The sequence below is a fragment of the Onychostruthus taczanowskii genome, unplaced genomic scaffold (genome assembly GCF_017590055.1).
Source record: "Onychostruthus taczanowskii isolate IOZ18803 unplaced genomic scaffold, ASM1759005v1 scaffold37, whole genome shotgun sequence".
In the NCBI taxonomy this organism is placed as follows: Eukaryota; Metazoa; Chordata; class Aves; order Passeriformes; family Passeridae; genus Onychostruthus; species Onychostruthus taczanowskii.
Genome location: NW_024501126.1, coordinates 8089253 through 8107890, shown reverse-complemented (window position 1 = coordinate 8107890; position 18638 = coordinate 8089253). Strand labels below are relative to the sequence as shown.

The window sequence follows — 18638 nt, the reverse complement described above, 5'->3', positions numbered from 1 at the left end:
ATGTTTTGAACCTGATATTGTGCCTTTTTAGGCACTGAGGCCTCATGTGTTCTTGAATTATGGACTTTCTATTATCAATGTCTAAAAAAATTAGTATCAGCATTGCAATCTGAAATGGTATTTCCCAGGTGTATATGAATACAGCTTAAGTTATGTGCTGATTCTGTTCCCTGCCATGGGCCCCTCCTTGTCACTGTCAGCATGTCACAGTCAATACTTCCATGCTAATTATGCAGACAGTAATATCATATGCTGTGTCTATATTGTTTTTGACTGAAACTTTATGCTGTTGGGCTCTGGGTGACTCTAACTTGTTTGAACACTGATCTCTTAAACCAATGTGCACTTTTCCACATTTCCTGTGTAGTAAATACCTTGATGTATGGCACAAGGTATCAGTGGATACCCTCCTTATGCTATTCTGGTAGTTTCTAGTTCTACTGTTAGAGCCATTTCTTAGTTTGAAGATAGTATCTCAGATCCCCTGTCTTTGTTCCAAGGATATTTCCTGCTTAAGTAAAAGCAGTTATGTACTTGTTCTAGTTTTCTGCTTTCTCCCACTTTGTTCAAAAGGACAACATTTTACTGTCCAGCCTTTTGCTATGGCTTGCAGTGTGACAGGTGGAACCCTCTGCTTTATTATGTCATGAGCTCCCTGTACTTCATGCAAGTGGATATGTATTTTGAGAAAAAATGATCTTTAGGGCCTGATAACACTTCCTAGGTTTAAAACTTCTTCTCTAATATTTAAGAGTAAGAGCCACAAAGTTTATCAAAATTGTTTCTTCCAAAATCATTCCTTTAATTTCAGTATTGTTCTCGTCTTCCAGGGAATCTGGGCCTTGCTTCTTTCCTGGTCTTCAGTTGCATGCTGAGAATTTATCATTCTCTTTAGTCTGTATTTCTAGGGATATTGGAATATCTGAGTGGTGCTAGGGATGCTTGAAGATTCTGAGGTAGAGTAGTTTTGCCTTTGATCCTTGTGCTGAGCTAAGTTGGTGGGTACAATGTCCATGTAATTTGAAACAGGAAAGAGTGTGTGTAGGTTTGAGGTGTGAGGTTTTGTAGCTCCTTAAAAAATTGGAAAATGTATCACTTCCATGGTTACCTGAATGGCAATTTTCTGTCCTCACAATCTCTTCATTTGGTAAGACTCACACATCCTGTTTGTCCTGGTAAACAGAAGGCTAATTTTTATCTGTTAACTATATAATTGTTTTATCTTTAAATTTTATTTTTTTTTATTGGTGGATCAAATAGGCAAGCGTAGCCTGAAGAGCACATGTTTTGCCTAAAACAGAAGAGGGAATTACACTAGGATTTCCTACATGGTAGGCTAGTTCTTTAAACAGTACTGTCTTTCACATAAAGTCCTTGTTGAATAGCAGTGTAACTTGGTTAAATTCTTAGTCATATCTGTTATTTTATCAAGCAAGTTAGAAGTGTAATTTTCAACTATGATAGCTTTTTTTGTTCTCTTTTTTCCTTTTTTTTAAAATGAAATATCTTTGAGCTGAGGACATTAGGTGGCCGACAAATTATAGACTTGTTAGACGTTTTAAGACAAAAAGCATTTTTTTGCAATGACAAGTGATCCATATGCCTAGTAGTGAAGGAAATGACTAAATATGTTGAAGTATTAATTTCTCTCAGCAAAGTAGTTAAAAATACTTTCCTTCAAGGAATTAAAGCCCCAGTGTTACTTGACTTTGAAAGCAGATCAAGGCAATGTCTACCTTTAGCTCTAGTTATTTGCATTGTAGCTGTATCAAGGGAATGCAGCAGAGTCAAATATAATTTTCATGAAGTTCCTCCAGTTACATTCAGTGTAGATTTTAATTTGTGATTTGTCAGTGATCATATCTGTAAAGAATATTTAAACGGCCAAATTTTATATAGAGTATTTTGTGGGGAAAAAAAAAAAAGTAAGTCATGTACACTTTCAGCTTTTGACCACTAGATGGTAGCTAACTGCTATCTGCTACTTCTAATTTCCCACAGTAAAAGAACCCTCGTTGCCAAAACTGTGCAATGTAAGACTAACAAAAAAAATCATAGAATATACTGAGTTGGAAGCGACCTATCAGGATAATCAAATCCAACTCCTGGCCCTGCGCAGAACACCTCAGGGGTCACACTGTGTGCCTGAGAGCCTTGTCCAAATGTTTCTTGAACTCTGTCAGGCTGGTGCTGTGACCACTGCCCTGTGGAGCCTGTTGCAGTGTTTAGTCACCCTCTGGGTGAAAAACCTTTTCCTGATATCCCAAGTAATCTTCCTCTTACTCAGCTCCAGGCCATTCACGTGGGTCCTGTCACTTGGCACCATATAGGAGAGAGCAGTGTCTGCCAGCCCTCTTCCCATCACGCTGTGGGGATGGAGCCCTGCAGAACCCCACTAGTGACTGATCTCCAGCCTGATGTTACCCCATTGACTAATTTTGATACTGGAACATGAACAAAGTCTTTTGGCATTGTGAAATGAACTTTGATAATTCCTAAAATAGTACAACAACTCAAAATTTTAGTTTAAAAAGTGTTTCTCTGACACAGTCGATTGTGTGCTTCATAGTTTTTTACTCATCTGAACAGCAGTAATTTACCCCAAATCTGACTTAATCCTTTGCTGGGTGTGGAGCAGAGCCAAGGCTAGCCAGAGACATATGACAGACCAAAATTATTCTTAGAGTTCTCAGTTATAAAACAAGATCCTCATTAATGTATAAATTAAATTATTAAAAATAATCCAACTTCACCATGGATCTTGCACTCCTGAAGCATCTGGAGAGAAAATGTGTTTTTCAAATTACAGATCTGATGGTGTATCAGCAATAAAATAAAGATAAAAGAGGAGGTGTTTTCAAGTTGGTTAAAATCTGCAAGAAAACTTTTTTTTACCCGAATTATAAAAATGCTTCTATAAGTCAAATCTGGTACTGGGATAGAACAAGGAGTCTTTGTTAAGCTCTGCCTCAGCAATGACTGTTCTGGTCAAAAATCTGAAAAAAGTTGACCTAGATTATTTGATCCTTTTACATAGCCAGTGTACGCTATCCAATATAAGGCTCTAGTGGATGTAAAGCAAATTCCTAAAGCAGTATTTTTTATAGCAGTTTAAGCCAAAATCAGCTAAACTGATATTTAAGGCTGAGCATTATTTGTTTTTGTGGCTTATAAGCCAAAGAAGAGGTAGAGGTTCTAAGAGTCTGGCATGTAATTGTTGACCAAAAGGTTTCTTCTCAGCTGTCTGGGTTGGTTGCATTAATTAAACTGGCTCTGCTGGAAGTCTGACTTTTGACCCAAGGACAGCAGTGACCTGATGATGGCAGTTAAGCACTGCCTCAACCACTTTATTTTCCATTTTCTTTTTTTATAATTTAACGAGATGGAAGATCACAGGAAGTTAAATACCATAAACATCAATGATCTTTGAATGACTCTAACCAATATCAGTGCGTAATCAAGTACAGTAAATGCAGGCTGCCCCAAGGGTTCTGAGGATATATTACAGCTGCAGGAAGAGCTCCTGTGTAAGGTAATAATTTGTGGTTATTTGATATCAACACATATACGGGTTCCCTTCATGGGTTAGATTAATCCTTGTCATGATTGACAGCCATTTTAATTCTAAAAATGTCACATTCCAAGTGACATTAAATTCCAAGTTACTTAAATGACTGAGGTTTCTGGAGTTCAAAGACTATTTCTTTTTTCAAATGATAAATGAGCTGACAGAGATGCTCTGTTAGGCTAGCCATTTACAAACAAGAAAACTAGTTGAAGGATAGGCAAGTTGAGAGAAGATTTAACTGCAGGAACCATGAGACTGTGGAGCTTTAAAACCGTGAAAGAACATTAGACTTTAGAACATCAGATATTTTGACTTCTTGAGGGAATCTTCTTGGTGGAAACCCATAAAGGACTTCCCTAGTAGGAAACAGGGCTGAAGAAAACTTTGTGACCTGCAAGTATAACATCATTGGAACACACAGACAGGCCATTCAATGTGCAGAAGGAAGAAGAGACCTTGTAGGAGGCCAGCATGCATGAATACAGAGGGTATGAATGAAAACATGCAAGCATCCTTAGAAGCTTGGGATGAAATAGAATCAGGGCCACGCAGGAAGGATATAGACACAATGAATGTCTATAGGATATAGACACCCTGAGTTCACAGAGAAAGGGTTAAGAAGCTCAGCTGGAGTTCAAACTTGTGAGGAGGTCAAAGGGAAATGACAATATCATTTTTAAGTACACGGACAGCACAAGAAAATGTAGCCCCACTGCTCAGGGGAACAGGAGACTAAGGAGCAAAGAACATGAGAAGGCTGAAGTTTTCAGTGACTTTAAAATCAGTTTTCATGAGCTGGCTTTGCCCTCTGGCTCTTTTAGAGCTTCAAGCCTCCTTGCAATGTGAACAAAAATAAGGGATTATCTGTGGTAGCCAAAGGTAGTGTTAGGGAGCCCTTAAGCCAATTGGTTGTATAGAAGTCCATGGGGGTAGATACACCTGAGTCCTGAGAGAGGAAACCAGTGTCGTTTGGAGACCCATCTCTCTTCAAAAGTTCATGATGATCTGCGGAGGTTCCTGATAACTAGAAAAAGACAAATGTTACACCTGTCACAGAATCAATTGCATTGGAAAAGACCTTTGAGATCATCAAGTTCATCCTATGACTGAACACTGCTGTGTCAACTAGATCATGGCACTGAGTACCACACCCAGTCTTTCTTAAACACCTCCAGGGACAATGGCTCCATCACCTTCCTGGGCAGCCCCTCCCAATGTCTAGTCACCCTTTCTGCAAAGAAATTCTTCCCAATGTCCAACCTAAACCTCCCCTTATTGGAGTGTACCAATATTACAGATGGGACTGCCTTGGTCTGTCTGGTTTCAGCTGCTGACTGAATAGCGGCACCTCTGGTGTTTTCTCCCCAGAGTCGCTATTCCGTACCTGTGCTTGCAGCTGAGCACGTGGAGACGAGTCTGGACGTGCCCCGAGCTCCAGTGTTTGCGGGCTGGAGCTTGCTTTGAGGGGGTCACTCCTCAGGCCTTCCTGAGCTGAAGGTTCCTTTAAGGCGATGGTGAAGGAAGGAGTGGGTCCCGATGGAGAGTTTTTAATCCAGAGTTTTTATTAGGTGGTACAGTGTCTGAATCTTGCAGTAACTCCCATGAACTCTCTACTGGAACCTGGACCTCGTGGTCTGCTTGCCCTTTTACCTGGGCACTGGGGCAGGGGAGGGGACCTAGGGAGCACCAACCAGGTACAGGGGGAGGGGGTCTCAGGTGAGAGGGACACCTGGGTGGGCCAATGGCCCCCCAGGGGATGGAGAGCATCCTTTGAACCTGCCAATTGCTCAGTGCTCTCCTTGGAATTTCTGGGTTGATAGACAGTGCCCAGCAGGGGTCAAGGGTGGGGAAAGGAAGGGTGATTGACAACTCACCTGGGGAAGGAAATTTCAGGGAGAAACCAAGGGAAAGTGAGGCAGATTATGACATCACACCACAACATCCCCTAGCGCAGTTTAAGACTGTGTCCTCTTGTCTACAAAGAGGAGAAAAGGGAGGATCCTGGGAATGTCACACCAATAATCTGCTCCTGGTAAGGTTGTGGGGCAGACTGCTCTGGAAGCCATTTCACGGCACACGAAGCACCAAGAAGCTGATTGTGAGCAGCCATCATAAATTTACCAGTGTCACATTCTTCGTGAACAGCCTGATCACCTTCTGTGGTGAGATGGATGGCTGTGTAGAAAAATGGGAAGCAGCAGCAGTGGGTACTGAGAGAACTCTGCTCGTTTAGCCACAGAAAGAAAAGGCTAAGGGGAGATTTTATTGCAGCCTATAATTGTCTAATGAGAGGGTAGAGAGACAACAGAGCTGAACCCTTGATTAATGCTTCATTAAGGTTTGCAGTAATAAGAGCCAACCTACACAAACTGGAACATGGCAGATTTTAGCTAGATGGGAACAGTCTTTATGCTGGATGGTGAAATTATGTTTGGCACAGTTATACAGCTCCAGAGGGTGCAGAATTTTCACCCTTAGTGATATTAAATCTGCAAACATCTCTGAACAACCCACTCTAATTGGACCTGCTCTGAGCAAAAGACTGGTCTAGATAACTTCTGGAGATTTTTAAAAATTCTTATAATTTTGTGATTCTGTAAGTTATTTGCTGTGACTTTATAGCATTTTAGGAAAAAGATCCATGATTTTTAGCTGGTTTTTCAAGAGATTTAAGTAAGGTGTTTTTTCCTCTTTTATTTATTTTTTTTTTAAGATCTTTTATTGCTGCATGGTGTAGTTGAGCCTGTTTGCCTGAGCTTTTACTTTAGAAATTGCATACATAATACAAATAAGTATAGAAGCAGAGAATGGTTTTGGTTGGAAGGAACATAAAAGATCAGCTGGTTCCAACCCCTCTGCCATGGGCAGGGACACCTTCCACTAGACCAGATTGTTCAAAGCCCCATCTGGCCAGCCTTGAACACATCCAGGACTGAGGCATACACAGCTTCCCTGGGCAAACTGTGCCAGTTCGTCACCATCCTCACAGTGAAGAGCCTGCTGTCCTGCAGTTTAAGGCCATTCCCTCTTGTCCTATCTCTACTATGCCGTTGTGAAAAGTCCCTCCAGTTTTCTTTCAGGCCCCTGTTTAGGAAATGGTAGGTGCTGGAAGATCTCCCCAGTGCCTGCTCTTGTCCAGGCACAACAGATCTGGCCCTCTCAGCCTGTCTTCATGAGAGCTGCTCCAGTCCTGTGAGCAACTTAGTGGCTCTCCTCTGGACTCCTTCCAACAGAATGTCAACAATTAATTCATCAGTAGTTTGAATATATCCATAGGAATTAACTTTATATGTAATATTTAATATTGTGTTTAATTTTAAACGATAACTGTGTAAAGGGTTCAGAGAAATCTGTGGATGTTTACTTTTACCCTAAATGCAATTTTTCAGTCTTTCTCTTTCAAACATGTATGCACAACTGGATTTGACTAGAGTAGGTGGGGAAAATGTAGATAATGCAGGGGAAATGGTTTTCACTCATGAGATTTTTGTCAATGCTAAGGTTGTCAAGTGCTTTTAGACATGACTCACATTGATATGAGTGGAAGCAGAAATATTTAGGGACATTTTAAGCCAGAAATAGCTGTAAAATGTCTGTTTTCTTGTTACTAATACTAGATAATTGGATTGTTTTTCTTGGCATTTTCAAGAGGACATTGGATTATGTTCAGTCACTGAAGTGGAAAAAAATTAAAGCTCTTTTAGGAAGGAAAAAACCTAACATTTCTTGCTGAAGAAAAATTTTTGTATCAAGCAACCACTGTACAACTGAAAAATAAGTGTAACTGAACGTACTTCTATCAAAGCATGAATAGAAAACTCAGTAATTTACAAGTCTGTCGGTAAAAGACATTTGAAAGTTGCTTGACTGTTGCTGTATATTTAAACAGTCACCTGTGACAAGGAAACAAAGATGCCTGTTGACACAAGGATTGCTTCAGAAGGCTAAACACAAATCAGAGAAGCAGTTATAAAATTGACTTCTGCAAATACTTATGGTGCCCTTGAGTGTGATGAATTGTATCCAGCCGTGTTTGTATGTAAACAGTATCACCTTAACAACACTGTGGTTGGTAGCAGTAACTTTCAAGGCCTAATCTATAGGCAGTAAATTCTGGTGGCTAGAGAACTCTTGTTTCTGTGGTAGTGCAATTTAATTTTCTAGCAATTTGTATGCACACTAGAAGTGAATTTTAAATACAGAGATAAGGTTAATAGGTACTGGGGTTTTTATGTCCTTACTATATTTCCCGGAGTTATTTTGGCATTCCTACTGAAAGGAAAGAAACAAGTGCAAACAAAAGGTTGGGGGGAGTACAAAATGATGAATGTAAAAGCTTTCCCCATGGATTAGGGATTGTTCCTGAAAAACAGTGCTTGACGCTTATATTGTTATATTGAATAGCACAATGTTTAGAGCTGGAAGAAAGCAGCTTTGGAAACGAAGCATTGGCAGAGTGATAAAGGTAAGGAAAACTGAATTTTGAACTAGGTTTAGACTAATAAATATATAATTTGAATAAAAATGTGTATTGAGGGGGGAGGGCATGGAAAAAAGTGTTTTAAAATAGGCATAAATGGATGATAGTTGCACAATTTGTTTTGAAAGCCAAATTTGCACTGGGAGGTGTTTATGCATTTGGCTAGTGGTGCTTGTATCTTGCCCAGATTGTTGCAGTGGTCTGGTAATGGTATAATTTCACAAATGCTATATTAGTACACTAAAGAGTTTGATGTGGCAACAAAACACATGCTGACTCTGCCATGAAGGAAAATAGAAATGTAACTTCACTTTCCCCATACTTCTAAGATGGGAATAAAATTTTGAAGGCAATACTTAGCATTGAGAAACCACAACAGACTATAGAAGTCATTAAGATACTTGGACTCATTTTAAAAGCTGGTTATTTAAGCAAACTGTTCCTGAGTTAATGCAATGTGATACCACATATGCAGAGCTCTGATTTTTGAGATTTAAGAGTTAGATAAGGGAACTGCCCTAATTCTTTAGGGGTTGTATTTTTTTGGAAAGAGGAAATAAAAACACTGAAATTTGAAAATTGAAAACTCAGGGTGCTTGAAAATAAGTGAAATGGTGTGCAGTTTACTTTTGATGGGAAATTCATGAGCAAGGCTTATGTAATATAAAGCATCTTAGCAAGTTCAAGGAGAGACAAATGAATTTCACACTGGTTAAATAAATTTTGGATAAGTCAGTAAATTAACAATAAAACATTGTTACTTTTTGACTCTCTCACTATTGAACTTCCCTGTAAAGTCTTGCTCATCCAAAAGACTCTGATTTCAGCATGTCTAAATTCAGTGATGCTCAGTATTCTGACAACAAAATGTGTCATTTGCTGGATAAAGAGTGTTCAGAACAAGTTTTATCTTGTGTGCATATGACTTGCATACTAAACAACATTCTTGCTATGTCTATTCAGGGTGTCTGCATCAGCAGCTACAGTCTGTAATGGAGAAGCTGGCAATAGTCAATAGCTGGTTTCTAAGCCTCTTGTTTCAAAAAATGAACCCCTTGAATCCCTGACTTGTGCTCTTTTAGTACCTGCTACTTGAGTAGATATCCTTTTTTAGCAGCTAGGAAACTTTCTGAAACTTTTAATTTAATCTCAAATTATTTCTTCAGACTGATGGTGAGATGTTTGTGGGTTTAGGTATATGAAAGATAGATTTAGGAATCTCTCCCTTTTCTTGCTTCAGGAGAAGATGTCTACTGAAATTAGTTTCTGCGCCAAATTTTCAGTATTTAGTTATTAGGAATTTTAAGGTTTTATGAAACATAAATCAAGCTACATGTTGCAGCTGGACTAATCTTCAGAAAAGGACATTTCAGTTAATGAGTTTAGCTTTGGACCTTCATCTATTATGGGACTGTGTCATATAACCTTTCTTACCTTCATAACCAAAGGTGGTAAAAGAAACCCAAAACTAAACTTGACCATGTTACCTGTGTTGTTCTTTACATGAAAAACTGAGCTGAAGGCGTACCATAAAAAACTTGGACAAGCTTTCCTGATATGTAAGTGAGACAGTGTTTATCTCTTGTAAATACTGCATTCTCCTACATCATGGGACATTAGGAAGAGGCGTTGATGTATGACCTTGATCAGAGTTGCTGCTAATACTTTTCAGGATTTGCATGTTGGTGTTACTGCATGGAACAGCAATTTCTCTTTTACCTACATAAATGATCCTGTGTGTTTTTCAGCATTCTTCTATCTTCAAGTCTTCGTCTTTCAGTGTTCTATGAAATCCTGAATTACTTGGAGCTGCCTATTCTTGGATAATATTTTTTGGTATAGATTCTGTTTAGGCCTATGTACTTCTGTAGTGAATACTGCAGGATATAAAATTACAAAAACTCTTAGGCCATGACCACAATGCTGATTTGATGTGAGGGTAGCTAAAGGGGAAAGGGAAGAATGAGAGGTAGAAAGCTCAGCATTTTCTTGTAATTAATTCTCTGAAATTCCTAATCATAAGTAAAGAATATCTTAAAAACTAATTCTTTTAGTAGTATGCAAATGGAAGCTCAGAAGATAGACTGGGAGACAGTTTCCAGCATAGACTCAGTGTTTTTAAATGCATAAATTAGTGAATTGCTATTGAAAACACTGAAGTTAGGTTTCCTCTACTTTTCTGCATACAACCTAATCCTAAAAGTGAGGCAGAAGTCTCTTCCAATGATTGCAACAGCTAATGTGTGAGTTTGTGATGAAGCAACACTTCATTTGGGAAGGAAGTTTGTAGAAATGGTAACTCATCAAAATATAGAAGCATGACAGCTTGAATTGCATTGACTGTCCTTGCATTGCACTGTAGCAACTCTCAGGAAAAAATGTGTGGAACTTGCATTAGTAATAGAAATGTCCAACGTATCAAAACAAATACCTTCCAACAGTGACATGATAAATACAAGTGAAAGTCTTAATCTTCATAAAACTATAGCTTTACCATTTAGTTAATAGTTTCCTGTTTCTCTAGGCATGGTTCATTAAGTAATTTAAGTTAATTAGACTTTTAAAGTTTGGTGGTATCTTAATGAATATTCTTGTTGGTGGACTTGGACAACAAATATTGCCCAGTGCTGTATGAACAGCTACACACAATAGCATGTATATTTGTTATAGGGCTTGAGACACAGCAATTAAAACATTTTAAAAAACAGAAACAAATGTCAGGGCATGATTGCTCAGTTTGAGAAGAAGGTGCTCATGATTTCAGCTTATACAAGCAGCAACTTGTAGAAGAAATGGAGGGTATGAACATGTCAAGAGCATCTGTATAGGTGGAGCTGGTGACTGTGTAAAAAACAGTGTAAGATGTAGTCTTGTATAGGTGACTGAAAAACCTGTGTAAGCTGTAATCTTGTATAGTAATATATCTGGGGCTCTATATTGGAAACACAAGCAGAGTACAAAAGTAGTCTCTCTGCAGTTTAGGTAAAACAAAAGGCTTCTTTCTGTATTAAATAGAAACTAATTGATAGAGTAGTGAGTTGTATTATTATTATTTTTTTAAAGATGCCTTATCAGTTGTGTTCAAGTTACTGGAACAATAGTTTTGAGTATTCTGTTGTTACCATCTAGTATGAATGAAGTTGATTCAGACAAAATGGTTGCTTTTTGCATGTCTAATGAGGAGGAAAATTTCTGCTCATGTTTAAAAACATGTAGGGAAAGCCAATCCTATGATGGCACTTCACTTTCAGGAAACTGAAGACCATATTCATAGGGTAAGAGAGGGGTAAAATAGCACAAAGTACATGTACAAATTAATCTTCAACTGTGTTCTTCAGACATATCTGTATAAAATAGGATTTGTGTGTTTTTCTTTTATATGGAAAAATATTTCAAATGCATTCAGCATTTATGAAGGCATTGTAGTAGTTACAGGTATACCAGGTATTTGAAAATTCCTTCAGAAAGTAGCAAAGATATTTACATAAGAGTATAAAGTCTATTATGCAGGTCCTTTTGGCTCTGCAAAAGCTTGTGGATAAATCACTTATGCATACTTTATAAAGTTACTCGTTTTCTCCTAATCACCAGGGAAATAAGGATTGAATTTACCACCAATGAAACATCATTCTAAATTTCTTTTGCAAATGAAATTATATTGAATCTTGTAACTCGCTAGCACAATAATACCAGTAACTATTCCAGAAGGCTATTTTGTCTATAATGTAATGAGGTGTGTTACATATGGGATTTCAATTTAATTAGAAGAGTAGGCTTACTGCTTGAAGAAAGGTATAATAGCTATAGTTAAGCACATTTGTAAACACTTGTGTACCTTGAGGCTTGTGGTTTGTTTTACTTCTCATTATATTAAAGAGATAATGTATAAAACTCTAGCTTCCTCCAGCAGCATCTGTCTTTATTAGAGAGTGCTTACAATATCTTCCATGAATAACAAAGATCAGTCAGAATCCTGTCTTGACTTGACGGTCATACGTGACTAGACTGAAAAGCTGAGGCAAAGGACTAAGGGTGTTGAAGGTAACTTGCAGAATAATGGAGCTGTACATATAAAATACTGGGGTTTTTTCACTACAAAGCCTTTCAACAAATTAGCTTTCCGTACAACATTACTTATGGTAGAAATGTTGTGATAAATCTGAAAATGGAACACCAGAAACAAACTGCAAAATTGTAACAAAGGCTGCTTCTAAAATTTTCATTTGAGTGCCATAGAAACATAAATCATAAGTGTGGATTGAATGTAATAGCCCTTACTTTTATAAATAAATTTTATAGCTTTCTTTATTTTTGTCTTCAATTAGATAATGAATTTTTCATTGTCCACTTTGTATTTAATAACAGCAAAAGCTCAAGGATGAGAGGGAGGCTAAACGTGCTTGTCTGGATGGCAGACATGATTACTTACTGGATATTGTTGCCTCTTGTGTCAATCTGGACAAAGCAGAAGTAGAAGATGCTATTCTTGATGGAAACCAGGTAATCTGATGCATTTGAAAATGGTGCTCATAGTATACTTTGGAACTAATATTACCATTGAATTCTTGGTGAGATAGTTTTCAGACCTCACACCTGAAATCACTCAAGTCTTCTGCTTCAAAAAATGTTTTTCAGCATTTTTAATTAATTTGAACAAAAGTGTCCTTAATTCCAGGGCCTGTTGTAACAATATTGATTTCTAAATTGATTAAATTTCTCCTTTCCAGTGGTTATAGTTAATATTCTGAAACCTGTGACTGCATTTCATAGTGAAACCACAGTGTGAAGTGTCCCCATTCTTGAGTACACAGCACACAGAGCTTCAGGAGTCTTGTCCACAGCAGGTTACAGATTGTTGTTGCCATAAGGCTGCCAGCAGCATTTGTGAGACTGTACTGCAGTCTAGTTTAGCAAATTACAATAGGGAGAAACTACTTGACAAAATGGAATGGCTTATGCGATCTGACTGTGACTGCATGAGGGCTGATACAAACTCAGATACTGAGACATTGAAAAATATCACTTTTTAAAAAAGCTAGGTAGACAGAAGTAGATATTTTACTTCCTGACACTAAAGTAAACATGGCCGTGGTTTGGGTTTTTATGGTTTGTTTTCCCTTGTATTCTCTTTCCATCTGCATGCCTTCAAATTATGCATTCCCATTTCAGTGCTAATATTGTTGAGAAACTGAAGAAAGTCCAGTGGAAGACCAGTAAGAAAGAAAGTGACACAGGGCACATGAAGTATGAGATGAGAGCAAAGAGGAGGTTGAGTGGCAGTCAAATAATAGCCTGCAGCTGCTTGAAGAGTGGTTGCAAAGATGACAGAGCTGAACTATTCTCAATGGGTGCAGATGATAACTCCAAAGATAAAGCTACCTGTTGCAAAATGGCCACCAAGAGACCCTTCTTCACCAGGAGGGTAATGCAGCATGGGAATAGGTTACTTCAAGTCAGTTGTGGAATTTCTGTCCTCAGGGTTTTTCAGACTCAGCCTAGGAAAAGCTCTAGATGATCGGAACTGTTGTTGGTGACACAGGAAGCTGGCCTCAAGACCTCCCAGAGGTCGCTTCCAACATTTCTGTGAGTTCATGAGATAGCAAATGAGCAGTGCATAATACTGTCATGCACATTAAAAACCAGAATTTGTTTCAGCCTTTGTGCATTCTATCTCTAAATGGGTTTCCTGGCAAACTGTAGCGCCTGAGAATAGCTGTCAGATGAGGAAAACATTGGCAGTTTCTACACTTGGAAAGAGAGAAGCATAATAGTTTTTTGACCTCATCTTGGAGGGCTCAGCCAAGATTTTCTGCAATAGCAGTTCATTATCTTGGTGTAACTGAGGCTTGTTATTAATGGAAGAGGGATAATTGTGGCTTTCTTCCAGCTTCTAGTGATCTTTTAGCCTTTTTTTCTGCACTAAAAAGCACAAATGGTACCACCTAATGTTTCTGAAGGAGCCTTTTCTGCTAAAGATAGCTATGTAGTTAGGGACTACATAGAAGAGAGACTCAGATCTAGAAAAATAGTGGGTGAGGCCAGACTTTCAAGTGCTGAGACATGGATCAGCATATTAGCATAAAGCAACTCAGTTTCTTCCTCAGCCTGTATGGCCTATACATGACATTTGTGGACTGCACTACCAATACCTGCTTCAGTGATGCTTGATGGCAGCCTTGAATTGATGAACTGTGAAATTGTCTTGATGCTTATAAATATGTAAATAAGCAAAGGCTTCCTCTGTTGCTGTGATATGAATCAAATCAATGGCATGTTATGATCTCAACATGACTTCAAACAGATAGAGCGCATGAACAGGTTCCTGGCCCCTGGAGGTCTGCGTCATCTGATCTTCTACTATCAAGATGTGGAAGTAATGGATACAGGTAAAGCAATTTATATTCTCCTGCAACGTGTTACAGTTGTGCTGAGCAAATGTGCATGGGAAAAAGAAAATAGTCAAGTTTTTATGAACTTGGACTTAAAGCAAGTCAGGTTTGGTCATACCAAGGCATTGATCTCTGCTCATGAAATGACGATTGATGAAATTACCGAAGCTTATTAGTGTACTTCTGCATATTGCTACTATGAAGCAGCAAGGTACTTCCTTGTGAGCTTGTGAGTTCAGCAGCTCTTGCCTGTGGGAAGTAGTTTTCAATAATTAAAAGGTGACTTTTACACAAGGTGAGCAGTGAGAGATGCCATTCCTCTCCCCTTCAGTCACACCACCTGTTGGCCCTAGAAGACATCCACATTTCTTGGCACATGACCATGCATCTAGGTGGTCCTGTTACATGCCAAATGCCTTCATGAGACCCACATTATGGGCAGAAGGGTGTCACCCCAGAAGTCCCTTCTGCATGTACCCCTTTACTGAGTGCCCCCATGTTCCACATTTCTGGGGGAAACCGCCTTCTCCCTTACCCTGGAGGTAGCACAGGACCCCTGTGACAAGGAAATCCACCTTCTGCCCATGGCTCCTCTCCCAGAGCCTCCGGTGCTGCTGCTGCTGGGACTAGCCAGGTGCTATGTGACCTTTCAGATCCTGTGACTGGCTGGTGGGAGCTCACACCACTTGGTTACCCTGGATGTGTCGGAACCCAGGGCATCCGTCTGGGTGACCTGGATGGCTTGACCCCCTGGCAGGGGGCTGATGAGCCCTGGCAGAAAGCCAAAAACACTTGGGAGTTTGATCTTAACCCCTGGGAGAAATTACCAACCTTGTATGAAGAGTCACAGGTCACAAAAGTTTAAGTAGCATAGTAGTAGCAATCACAGGGTGAAGGGAAAAATTTTGGAACTATGTACAGGGGGGTTTGAGATTCTGTACATGGGGGTCAGGGGCTCCAAGGTGGAGGGATTTGGGTGTGCCCTGTCCTCCTTCTTTCTTCTCCCTGGCATCCATGTTCAGGATGATGTTGGCACTCACAGATTGGACTAGAGTAGAAAGTCACTGTCTAACATAGGTGATAGGTATTGGAACATAACTGCAAACATAGTATACGTAGTTTTTAGTATAAAAGATAGCACCAGCCCAGGAGGCGGGCAGTGTGCCTCGAGCTGACCTGCCAGACAGGCCTGTGGTGGGTTGGAGAGAAAACATCTTAGATAAACAACAATAAACGACCTTGAGAACTACAAACAAAGAACTCTGACTCTTTCTTCAACCATCGGGCTGGCTCGGGGTCATCCCGACTGTAGGGAACCTGAGATGGATGTACATGAACATCCCTGTAAACATATCTATGCTTAGCTGTATAAATGTCTTTATACATAGGTAAACATGTACCTAGATGAATGTACAAATAGGGATTTATATTTCGTGCATTTTCAGTAAATATGTATGTATGCATTTTCTTCAGTATATCTGTATATATCTAAAAGGGATGAAAAGACTATTTAATATGGTATAAGCAACTTTAATAAAAAAAGTTTCAATACACATAGAAATACAGTTAAATGAAAACACAAACCCAACCACTAATTTAGAAATCTGATAAGCAAGTTTTAACATGCCTGAGATGAAGTAGTGAAAGTGTGACACAGAGTTTGAGGCAAGGGTCAAAGCCTACAAATCTAATGAGTGTTGCCCATGCCCACTACAAACCAATCAGATCACACTACAGTATTGGTTTGACTTTGGTAGCCTTTTGGTGTTTGGTGCTAAATATAGACAATATGGAAAGCAGTAGAAAAAACCACATAAGCAAAACCCAAATGAATTCACAGCAAGGCATGCATTGGGTGAATATACATAAGTCCCTAGAACATCATCCACAGGAGGAAAAAAAGTGAAATACAAAAAAAAAAAAAAAAAAAAAAAAAGGGGTAGTGATGGAGAAGACAGTGGGGATTAAGTGAGTGAGCTGGAGACTGACTGACTGACTTTGTCCACAGCTGTAAGTGCAGTCATTTTTAATTCTGTCAGAAGTACTACTTCTGCTGTACATTTTCCATTTGTAGGTGGAGCAGCATTTATAAAAGAATTATCTGTGTTGATTGTTCAGGGCTGTGGTTCACAGGTTGTCAAAGCAAAAATCTCAGTTGTGGTGGTAGCTACTAACTGGTAAAGCTGAGTGTATTTTTGTGGCATTACACGCATCTTCTTGGCAAGGGCACTTACTATGGCCACATCATACACAAGCTGGTTTTTTGACCCTGATGTGGATCGACCAACATTGGTGTTAAGGCAGAAGATTATCCCGTGAAGAGAGTGTACAAGGAATTTTGTGTTTCTGCAGGGCAGGAGACTGTATCTCTGAGTTCAGGAAGATCTACTTCAGAGTCCTAAGGTGTCATTTAAAAGTTTGATTTCTTGCAGTGTTTTAAAGATCACTATTCATGTGAATTTTAAAAACTTCTAGCACCCTTCTCATAAGAGTACATCTTTTCTAAAGAGACTGCATGTTATACTGCCTACTTCACCTCCACAGATTGCAGGAAAACTCTGACTTTTGCTGGTCTTGCCTCTGTAATTACTTGTGGCACTTTGACCCTGCCTGGATGCCAGGCACCCATGAAAGCTGCTTACTCACCTTTCCCTGCTACAGCTGGACAGAGGAGAGAGAATTTATTGAAGGTTTCATGAATTGAGATAAGGACTGGGAGAAAACACTCCAAGGGCAAAACAGGCTTGACTTTAAGTGAATTTATTACCAATTAAATCAGAGCAGGATAACAAGAAGCAAAATAAACCCTTAAAATACCTTTTTTCTCCCCAGCCCTTCCCTCCTTCCCACCGACAGTACAGGGAGACAGAGCATGAGGGTTTTGGTCACTTCATCACCCAAGGTTTTCTTTCACATTTCAGGGAGAGGAGTCTTTCCCCTGTGAGACTGTGGGGTCCCTCCGACAGAAGCAGGGGCCCCTCTCTCCACTGGGTTCCCCACTGGATCACAGCCTCCTCCAGGCATCCACCCACTCCAGCACAGGCGCCTCCCCGTGTTCTTACCTCCTCCTTTTCTCTGGCTGGATATAAAACTGTGCCCCAAACTTTGTTTAGCTTTTCCTCTCAAATGTGTTATCACAGAGGCCTTACCACCATCTCTAATTGGCTCAGCCTTGGCCAGCAGCATGTCCATCAGGGATTGGCTCTGCCAGACATGGTGGGAGCTTCCAGCAACTTCTCACAGCAGCAACTCTGTGGCCCCTTCACTACCAAGAACCATGCAAAACTGAAACATTACTGCAGTACAAAGATAGCACAAGTTTATTAGCATGCAATACATCAAATTAATAGCATTTACACAGTAAAGTCTTCTGCTGGGACAGAGCCCTTGTCGTAATTTTGAGGTATATGAAAAAGAGACTTCTTCAGAGCTGCGGTGAATAAAGGGAGAGACAAAGATAATACGAACAGAAGGATGGGGATGGAACTACTTGTGGCCACCTGATCCAAAATAGGGATCCCTGGTGCAGATGGTCATGTACTTGAAAGAAAAAAAATGTGCAGAGGGGTCTATCACTTTTTGGATGTTGTCCTTTAACTGCTGGTATCAACAACTTTTTCATCTTCTCATTGTGGTAGTGCCTCACTGACATGTGTTTGCGTGCAATTTTACTCTGAGGTCATACTGAAAGCTAGTAACAAGGTAGTGTGAGGTATTGTGACCAAAAACATATGAGAAATATTTTACCCTCCAAAGACACTGCTTCTTCTTAGTGACCCTTTACAAGTGTTGCCAGCAGCCTGAACGTGGGAGCAATATATTCATGTTGGGGGAAGAAGAAAGGACAGGGAACTCCCTTGTAGCTCCCTTATTGGTTTTTGTTGTTTGCTTTCACCCCAAAGAATCTGCTACGGCCTCTTTCTCCTTGTTTTCAGAAGTATGCTATTTCTTTTTTTTTTTTTTTTTCCTTATGTTTACATATTTTTAGGGAAGGACAGTAGATAATAGCTCCTCTATAGTAAAATACATCACTACATTTTCTGATTTTTCATTTTTCTTTTTCAAGTGAGAGGGCATTATCTACAACTGCAATAGAGCCTATAAAAGGACCTTGAGTCTGAACCATTATTTAGAAGGAATAGAAAAAACAAATAAATGAATAGACATCAAGGCTTTTGATGCAAGAATGGCAAAACTAGAC

General features: G+C 39.4%; 1 protein-coding gene across 2 annotated transcripts in view; it reads left to right on the top strand.

Annotated features, from left to right (window-relative positions):
- Positions 1–7976: 7976 nt before the first annotated feature.
- The window catches only part of DNAH5 (dynein axonemal heavy chain 5), a 116178-nt gene continuing 105516 nt past the window's right edge, over positions 7977–18638 (top strand). The window contains exons 1-3 of one of the 2 annotated variants that reach the window (XM_041411771.1): positions 7977–8033; positions 12414–12548; positions 14350–14434. In XM_041411771.1, the coding sequence (XP_041267705.1) occupies positions 7977–8033; positions 12414–12548; positions 14350–14434 (277 nt within the window). Of the gene's footprint in view, positions 8034–12413; positions 12549–14349; positions 14440–18638 lie in introns of both variants that reach the window. The other variant, XM_041411770.1, reaches the window with a different exon arrangement.